This window comes from Lactuca serriola, chromosome 4, assembly GCF_051521515.1.
Source record: "Lactuca serriola cultivar US96UC23 chromosome 4, Lser_US96UC23_V15, whole genome shotgun sequence".
NCBI classification, from domain to species: Eukaryota; Viridiplantae; Streptophyta; class Magnoliopsida; order Asterales; family Asteraceae; genus Lactuca; species Lactuca serriola.
Window position 1 is genome coordinate 357,451,138 of NC_136411.1, and position 10,655 is coordinate 357,461,792.

At 39.7% G+C, this 10,655-nt stretch overlaps 1 protein-coding gene across 1 annotated transcript; it reads left to right on the plus strand.

The window, feature by feature from the left end:
- Window positions 1-8,818: 8,818 nt before the first annotated feature.
- LOC145099703 (uncharacterized) lies at window positions 8,819-9,490 on the plus strand. The gene has a single exon (XM_079037228.1). It carries the CDS (start codon window positions 8,819-8,821, stop codon window positions 9,488-9,490), a length of 672 nt encoding a protein of 223 aa, XP_078893354.1.
- The last annotated feature ends 1,165 nt before the right edge of the window (window positions 9,491-10,655 follow it).

Below are 10,655 nucleotides of genomic sequence, written 5' to 3' on the forward strand. Positions count from 1 at the left end.
GAACTGTTCAAAGGCATGTTTCAATCTCAAGTGTGCCCTTCAGGTTTTGTGACTGGGATGCCGAGGATCACAAAACAAGGTGTGAAGTAACCATGCAAATTACTTGGTACCCTTAAGTGTTTACCCCTCAATCGATGTGCCGGTTAACCACACACGCTCCATCGATACTATGATAAACATTAAGTTACCCTTTACCTACCTTGTTAAATACGAGTTAGTGTGCCGGTTAACCACACACGCTCCACTAACCGACTTAAACAAAGTGCAAAGTGTAATTTCATGGATTAGCACGTTATTCACATTTTCCTAAGTAACTAAGATTGGGTATTATTAAGAGTTTAGTTACTTAGTATTTATCATTAATACTTTTAATGAAGGGAGAATTATAGTCATGTCAAACTCGTTCGGCTAACGACCCTCCACCAGTCAAGCAAGCGGTGGGTGAGAGTGGACACCCATTAAGTTGTCATTTTATAGGCAACAACCTTATACCCACCTTATAGACCGGCTTCGTGAATGAGGCGTACTAGCGGTAAGACTGACTTTACTCTTATACATATATATATATATATATATATATATATATATATATATATATATATATATATATATATTATTAACTTATAATATTATAAAGTATAAGGGTTGAATTTTAACTCTTAAAATTCTAAGGGCTAACTTGGAATTAAAGTATTCATAAGAGAAAACTTTACAAATTCCAAAACTTGAGGGCAAGTTTTGAAACTATTCAAAACTAATTAATTCCATAACTTATGTGTTTAAAGTAGTTTTAATCCAAAAACTCTTCAAGTTCCATAACTTGAGGACAAGTTATGGAAGACTTTAAACTAATAAAAGAATTAACTTTTCTTTATTTTATAACTTATGGAATTAATTAAGGTTACACCTTTTTTTTTATTTTATTTTAGTTTATTAAATGAAGAGACTCTTGGTCCTCCATAACTTGAGGACAAGTTATGGAGTCATAAAACCATTTAATTAGAACTAGACTCTTCATTTTTGTAACCTTTGCCAATTTTTATGAGTTTTATGATTCTTAAATGTGACTTTTCATATAACTTGAGGACAAGTTACAAAAACACATTTTAGAATCAATTCTTAGATTAATTTGGATTAAAACCAACTATCACATAATATATTCATTAATCTAAATTCACTCATAAAACAAGGTAACACAAAAAACTTTTGGTGATCCATAACTTATTCTTAAGTTATGGAATCCTTTAAAACATTAACACCAAATTTTGTAACTCCATAAAAACTTTGAATCAATTTTTTTTTAAAACCTTTGCATATCCATAACTTATGGAGGTTTCAAAAAATAAAACTCTTTAGATCAAACTTTTAAAACTAATAAAATAATCATATCATTTTATCTTTTATTAAATTTGACCTAATTCAACTCATAAAGCAAATTATTCAAATTTTACAAATAATTAGTTTTTCACACGAACAAGTAATTATCTTAAAATTTGACGAACTTCATGTTTTTTTTCTTTTTTTTCAACTTTGAAAATAAAATATTTGCATCAATATAACAGAAAACAACCCGTGGCTCTGATACCACTGTTGGGTTTTGAGCATTCTAACAGTCGTATGGTGTACATGCAACCCTATAAACCTTGGATCTATGTTTTCTCTATTATACATGCAAATAAGAACTTTCCAAGGCTTTAATCCTAACTAGCATATTATGATGTTCTTAATCTACAAAGTACTAGTTAGAGGACATACCTTTTGATGTAGCTTGATGTCTTCAAGCTTTAAGAGCTTAGCCCCAATAGTGTGGAAGCCTCAAGTGGAATCACAAATCACCAAGACACCTTGGAAGACTTTAGAGAATATGAATACTTGGTTCTCTCTTAGTAAAATCGGCTAGCCCTCTTAGTGTATCCACACTAGTACCAATTTCACCAACCAAAGACATCTTTATATAGTATGGAGGATTAGGGTTAAACCCTAATACCCATGACCTTTCATTTCCTAGGATCCATGGGTTAAACACTCCATGGACTATCCATGAAAGCTTAGCCCAACCTAAATGAACTTGGCCCATTCCATATATATAAGAGTCCATATTTAATTAGTTCCTTTTGATCACTTAATTAATTATAAATTAATTCTTGATCAATACTAATTAAATAATATGATTCCATATTAATATATTAGAACTTATAATATATTAATATTAATCATAAACATACTATTCTCAAAAGATTATCCATATAAATTGTGTCGGTGAAGTGCAACCCAAATGGACCATGCCGGGTCGGGTCAAGTACATACCAAATATAGTTATGGACTTAGACATTAATCCAACAACAGGATCTCACATTCATAGTCTTTCACCACATACAACCATCTTCTTTGCCACATATTTAGGTTGGGTTTATCCATTAGATACTTCAGGCTCTTGTGGTCCGTGTAAATGGTACACCGAACCCCATAGAGGTAGTGGCGCCAGATCTTGAGGGACAACACCACCGCCCCCAGCTATAGGTCGTGGGTGAGATATCTCGTCTCATGAGGCTTCAACTACCTCGATGCGTATGCTATCACATGTCCTCTCTGCATTAGCACTGCACCCAAACCAGATATAGATGCACCGCAATAAACCACAAAATCCTCCATTCCCTCGGGAAGAGCTAACACCAAGACTTCGCACAATCGCTGGCGAAGAGTCTCGAATGAGGTCTACTACTCGGGACCCCAAGAAAAAGCAACGCCCTTCCGGGTCAACCTGGTGAGGAGGATAACAATCTTGGAGAAATCCTTGAAAAATATCCGATAGTAGCCGGCAAACCCTAGAAAAATCATGTTCTCGGTAGGGGATCTCAGCACCTTCCATCTCATAACTGCCTCAATCTTGGCTAGATCGACCAAAATCTCACTCTTATTAACGAGGTTTCCTAAGAACTGAACCTCTCGTAACACAAATTACACTTGGAGAATTTGGGAAAAAGCCTCTCCGATCTCAATACACCCATAATCTCTCTCAAATGCTCCTTATGCTGCTCTCTGGATCTCGAATACACCAAAATATCGTCGATGAACACAATTACTGATCGATCCAACATAGGCCTGCACACCCGGTTCATGAGGTCCATGAACGCTGTTTGTGCGTTGGTGAGCCCAAAATTCATCACTACGAACTCGTAATGCACATAACGAGTCCTAAAGGCCGTCTAATGGATATCTTCCCTGCAGACCCTCATCTGATGATATCCAAACCTCAATTCGATCTTGGAAAACCAAGACGCACCCTGCAACAAATCGAACAGATCGTCGATCCTCGACAGTAGATAACGGTTCTTGACCATACACTTGTTCAACTCCCGGTAGTCAATGCACATCCGGTGTGAACCATCCTTTTTCTTGACAAAAATGATTGGTGCTCCCCATGCCAAGCTACTCGGTCGGATAAAACCTTTCCCCAACAGCTCCTGAGGCTGCGAGGATAACTCCTGCATATCGGGCGACGCAAGGCGATAAGGTGCCTTGGCAATAGGCGCTGCTCCCAGAACCAAATCAATCCGGAACTCCACCTTAGCGATAGAACTCGATCTCTCGACAGAAACTCGCATATCCATCACATACACTACAAAACCCCTGCAACTCTGCTATAGAATCTATCTCGCTCTTGCGGCCGAACAAAAGGCTGACCCAGATCGGGTACCCTCGCCATATACTGTAAGCACTCCCCCACTAGTGTCTCGTATGGTCACCAACTGGTGCTTACAGTCGATCGTTTCTCCGAATTAACTCAACCAGTCCATGCCCACGATGACACAGACATCCCCCATCGCAATCAGTACCAGATATATTGGAACCTCAACTCCAAAAATCTCAAGCACACATCCCCGGATCACATTAGTCGCAAAAATTTCATGCTCATCAGCTATGGAGACTATCAGAGGTCGACTCAACGCCTCTCGTTGGATACTGATGTGACGACTAAATGCTAAAGATACGAAGGATCGACTCGCTCCCGAGTCAAATAACACCAAGGCGGGTATAGAACTCACAAGAAAAGTACCTATGCATATCACAATATAAGCACAAAATAACACAAATAGAATAAATAAAAGATCACATACCAGCCACGACATCATGTGTTGCACAGACCTCCTCCGCTGTCAGCTGGAAAGCTCTCTCGCGAGCCTTCAGTACCTCGGCCTTCACTGGCCGTCTCTCTGTAGCTCGTGTAGTAGCAGGGGCAGATCCCTGTGCTGATCCATGTAACAGCTGCGGGTACTCGGCCTTCAGATGACCTATCTGGTTGCAGTGAAGTAAAACTGCAAACCCCTAGGGGAAATCCCTTGCGATATGCCCCTCATTGCCAAACTTGTAGTACACACCCACTCGAGATACTCCCTTATGACTCTTGCCGCACTTCCCACAAGTGCAGCTATTCTGGCCTCCAGATCTCGAATCAGTGGGCTTTGCTGCTTGGCTGCCGGCTGAGACTGTGCCAGTCGCCAATCCCTCCCCTGAGACTCCGCCTCCTCTCTGGCCTGAATCTCCAACTCAATCTCCCTATTCCAGGCATTTTCCTGGAGCTCAGCAAAAGTTTGGCATGTCGAGTTCGCCACGAACTCATGAATGTCCCTCCTCAGTTTACTTAAGTATTGGCTCATTCGTGCGTGCTCAGTAGACACATGCTCAGGGCAGAACATCGCCCTCTCATGGAACATCCTCGTAATCACTCTCACCGACTATGTCCTCTGCTTAAGGGACAAGAAATCCTGGGCCAACCGTTCCCTCTCCACAGGGGGAACATACTTGTCTCAAAACATAGTAGTGAACCTCTCCCAAGACACTACAGTGAGCTATGTAGAAGTGAAGTTGGCTGTCATAAACTTCCACCAGTCCTCCGCGCCCAAGCGAAGCTAGTTCAGCGCGAACCGTACCCTCAAATGTTCTGGACAGGAACAAGTATAGAAAGACCTCTTGATGTTGGAGATCCATCTCATCGTGACAATCAGGTCCTTAGTCCCGTCAAACTCTGGTGGCTTTGTGTTGCTGAACTCCCGGTACAGCAATGAGTCACCCGCCTGTGGCCTGACAACAGCGACATCTATGGTGGCTGCAGAAGCAGCTGCCTCGGCAACCGCATTGTAGCGCTCATCAAATGTCTCAATCAAGGTGGTCTTGATAGACCCAAACATCTCCGGGATGGTCTCTCAGATAGATGCAGCCACTTCCTCATGAATCATCCTGCGAATCGCATCATCGCTAACTCCACTGCTCTTAGGGTTAGGGCGTGTACCCACCATGATGTCTCTGAAACACAAAATAAAATAATCAGAGACTTGCTTGAGTATACTCACACTCGATCACTCCCCGTACTTGTTCCCTAGCATCTTGAGGATTCTTACTTGGACTGCTCACCTACCCGGTGCTTCCAGTAGTACAAGCCAAATACTACCTTCCACACAGCATCCGCAATCACCCTAAGTCCTCCTCTTAGGATTCTAGATTGCAAGTACTCTATATCTCACCGAACATAGGCTACTCTCATAAGCTCATTTCTGCTACATACTCGTACTCAAAGCAAATCACAGGTAGCAGTAACTCCTAGGCTAAGGCATCACAAATCAAGCCACCCTATTCCTAAAATATGAAATACCTAGCCTACTCTCTAGCATGCATATCGTATCTCATAATATTTCATAAATATCTGATAACACTGAAAGTAAGGCAATTTTGGGAAAATCATAGTTCGGGCGCGAGCTGATTGTACACACTGCTCTTTCTTGTTTTTCTCTTAGAAACTCTTACTTATTTTAGAAAAGTCATTTCTCTTGAAATTTTTTATCAAATCCTCAGTTTGAGTCCAGAAATAGCCAAAGGTGCATCCAAATCCCTCAAACCAAGGCTCTGATACCAACATGTAACGACGTATTTTTCAACCAAAATTTTTCCTTTTTAGAACACATAAACTCATATAATATATTTCAAGAAAATCGTAAGTGTCTCAATGTCAACATAAATTCACAACAAAAGTCAATTCCCAGAACCCTCAACATAATCTCAAACAGGTGTGTACAATCATGCCGGTGCCTTCCCACGACTCTCGGATGTACCTGAAACACATAACACACAACACGGTAAGCATAAAGCTTAGTGAGTTCCCCAAAATACCACGCACAAATAATTAGCCACTCGAGGCTATAGCTCTGGAAGACCCTCCGGTCAATGTGTCTCAGTTGGAAACTCCAGTCCCATAGGTCCATGGACCCTCTGGTCCGGTCTGGTTGAGAACCCTCCGGTCTCATAGTTTCTTGGACCCTCCGGTAGGGTCTAAGTAACACATATATAACATACAACACATATCACACAAACATGCATAACTCAAGGAAGCACATAAGACCCTATGGTCACACATAGTTACCACTGTAGGTAAGTATAGTGAGAAGACTCACCTTGAAGTAAGCAAGCTAATACACCTCGTACATGAATCACCGAATCAGCCTCCACCTAATACATATGGTGATTATCTATAATTAGAGCAATTATACTAATAAGCTCCTACTAACCCCTCTCTAACTCTTGGTAAGGGTAAAAGACTATTCTACCCTTCATGGTATCCATTACTCACAGTTGGTCCAAACTCCAAAAGTCAACAGAAGTCAACTTGAGTCAACAGTCCATGTTGACTCAAATCGTCTAGTGCACCAGCAGGACTCGTCGTGTCCCCTCATTCCCTCAAAGACCTTATGAAACCAGCTCTACTCAATGAGTAGACTCGTCTACTCGTCGAGTTGTAGCATGTTCTGACTTTATCGGGTAAACCCTAAATGACTCGTCGAGTCTGCTCATGGACTCGGCGAGTTCATCTAGTCCATACTCCCATTCAGACATTTTCGGGCAGATCTATCACCCCAAACACTAGATCTAGGCTCGCTAGGCTTGAATGTCACGTAAAGCTTCGATACTTATGTTCATGCATGATATAAATGCTCCATAATGCCATTACAAGCTCCAAGGAAGGTTAAATGCATGTGGACCTGCCTCTAACTCAGTAAAGTTTGAATCTTTGGACTCTTAAGGCCTTCTCTATTCCATATCTGAGGTTCTAACTTCAAACCATGCACAAATATCTCAAGAACACAATATGGTTTGGGAGACAACCCTAAAAACTCCCAAAACTGAGATCTAATGAATATGTGGCCAAGATGAGAACTTTTTACCTCTGAATAGAAGCTAATGACAAAATAATGCAAGATCCACGTCTTTCCCTTGGTTATATTCACCAAGCTCTTCTATTCCTTCCTCCAAAATGCATAAGAATGCTCAAAATGGTCTCTCTCTCTCTCTCTCTACACAACAAAATGGGCTGGTTAGGGTTTCTCTCTATGAAGTGTAGCCGCCCAAGGAGGCTATAAGTGCCTTTAAATAGGTCCCAAGCCCGAGGATTTAGGGTTTCTCATTCCAGTGCCTACTCGGCGAGTAGCCTCTTGGACTCGTCAAGTAGGTCATTAAACCCTTGTTACCACGCGCGACTAGACTCGACGAATCATAGCATCAACTCGTCGAGTCACTCTATAAACTTCAAAAATTAATAATCAAAATGATGTACCTGGGATTCCAGATTTTTTATAGTTAATCTTGTTTTTTATCCTTATATCACTTGATTAGATTATTTCCATTTAGGAAAAATATAGCTTATAGATGTTCCTAGTATAGAACATAATATGATTGAGTCTCAAAATTCAAAATGCTTTCGGAGATGCTTGGCATATGTATGCACCACAATTGATGACCTACCTAACTATAAAGCCATCGGGTACAGTTTTGACGAGCACAATCTCCTTCCACCTCCACGTTACCACCGTCTTCATCCACCTCCATTTCACACTAAACCTGGTATATTCTCCATAGTAAAGAGAGAGATACCTACATAAGATAAGAAGAGAGAGGAAAAGAGAAGAAGAGAGACCTAATGGTGTGTTCTCAATACATTGTGGTGGTGGTTCCAGGTGGACAACGGAGGCCTCCGTTAAGGGTACTATGGATGGCCCAAGTGCACTCTTCCAATTTGTCCTCTTTGTAGGTGTAATTCTAGAATATGGAAACTACAAAGTATAAACAAAGTTTGTATATAGGTCTAATTAGGAAGTTTTTCTTGGTCGACAAGTCTTGGAAAAGTGGAGGTCATGTTTTTGGTTTCCTATAAATAGGTGTATTAGTTTGTCTCTTTTTTTTATCATCTTAAGAATAAAGTAGATAAGTTTTCTTCCAGTTCCATAGTTTTGATATCCTGCCTATGTGTAGTTTTTTTCTATTACTCTTTTCTATTGCTTTCTTCTTGTTCCTAACAGCAGGTTAATTAGAGACAATACCAACATTTGGTATCAGAGAGAATTTGATGCATTCCACTATATAACCCTGTTGGGCTGAAGTTTTGTTGAAGATTGCGTTATTTGGGCTCGGCTGTTTATTTATTTAGTTTATATTCCGGTTTGGGCCTGTCCAACCGAGAGCCCTTTTTTGTTTATTATATAAGTATATGCTTGCATGCATATTAGGTTAATGATTGGAACGATAGATCAGAGCATAACGATAGAATTTACAGATTTCTTTAATCGTTCTTGTAACCTACCAATCCTCTACAGTTGATGTTCTTAATCGAGCTCTTCTGAGGATTTTGTTTTAATCATTCGACACGATTGATTCACTCTTGCCTTGTTCTTATTTTCGTGTTCTTGCTGTTTTTATAATTAATTACCTGTTTAAGATCTAATCGATCTTCATAGATTAAAGTTTTAATCTCATCAAACCCAAGTAAGATACAATGACAAACAAAGAAGGACAAGTCTCAATTCAATACCAGATGATGTCAAGAGATAATTACGCAAAACGGGGGATTAAGATAAGAGTTTTCATGCAGGCAGGAAATCTGTGGGAAGCCGTTGAAAATGTGTGGGAAGCTGTTGAGCCTAAAGCTACTAATCCTAAAGCTGCAGTCGATGGAAGAAAAGATAAGTTGGCTATGGCAGCCATCTATCAAACCATCCCTGAAGATGTGTTGCTTTCGTTAGTAGAAAAGAAAATAGCAAAGGAATGTTTGGACACCCTGAAAACTATTTATATGGACATCGATCATGTGAAAACTGCTGAGGCACAAACACTTAAAGTAGAATTTGAGTTGTTAAGGATGAGCGAATCAGAAACCGTGGACGACTTCTCTACAAAAATCGGGAATATTGTGAGAAATATTCGTGCCCTTGGAGAAACAATGGAAGAATCATACATCATGAAGAAAATATTGCGAACGTTGTCATCAATGTTAGTTCAAATCACAACCATGATCGAACAATTCGATGACCTTGATGTAATGATGTTTGAAGAAGTGTTGGGTAGGCTGAAAGCACATGAAGTTAGGATCAAGATTTATCAAGAACCTGATGAAAATAAACTCCTGTTAACCCTTGAAGAATGGATGGAACATAAGAAGAAACACTAGGAAGACTAAAAAAATAAACACCGAAAATAAAATAATAACCGTTTTGCAAAGGGAGAACATGGTCGAGGAAAAAACAATGACAGAAACTAGAACAAAGGAAGAAGCAGTGACTACAATCAAAACAAAGGAACACAAAGTTCGTCCCAAACACGAGATAAGACAAAAGTGCAATGCTAGAATTGTCAAGATTTCGGTCATTAAGTCATCGTGTGCAAGAACCCCTGACGGGAAAGAAATTATAAAGCTAATCTAATGCAAAATTACAATGATGTTGAACCATCACTCTTTCTACCAGCCCTCCATGAAAAAGTAGTAAACGGGGAAGTTCTCTCAAATAAGGACAAAGTAACACCACAATTGAGTCAGAATGATCACAACAAATTCAAGTCGTCATTATGGTACCTCGACAACGAAACGAGTAACCATATGAATGGAGAAAAAGGCAAATTCTAAAAGCTTGATCAAACAACAAAAGGTTTTGTGAAGTTTGGAAATGGTTCAAAGGTTCAAATTAAGGGAAGGGGCTCAATAGTATTCAAGTGTATTACATTCCAAGATTGTGTATAATGCATGGATCATATTTGTGGATCCATGATGCACAAGGACTAATGGAAAAGGTTCAACAATCAATTAATCATCTATACAAAAAAAATCTTAAAGATGAAGAAAATGCGTGCTTTCTTGGTGAACAAGGTGATTCGGCATGGCTCTGGCACAAACAAGTTGGCAATGTAAACTTTACATCTGTGAAGCAGACACAAAACTTGTGAATGTCATACCTACAATCGGGGTTCCCAATCAGCTATGTGAAGCATGCGTGGTGACAAAGCGAACCTGGAAGTCATATCCAAACCAAGCCAAGTTTAAAGTGAAAGAGAGACTTAAACTCATACACAGAGATTTTTGTGGTCCAATATCACCACCTACACCAACAAGAAACACATATTTCATGCTACTTGTAGATGATTCTACGCGATTCATGTGGATATATATGCTAACAAATAAAGATGATGCATTGGATGTGTTTAAAACCTTTCGAGCTCGAGTTGAAGTTGAAACAGGAACTAAACTAAAAAACACTATGCAATGATCGGGTGGTGAATTTCTCTCAAATAAGTTTACAACATATTGCAATGAAACTAGTTTATACCATGATTACACAACT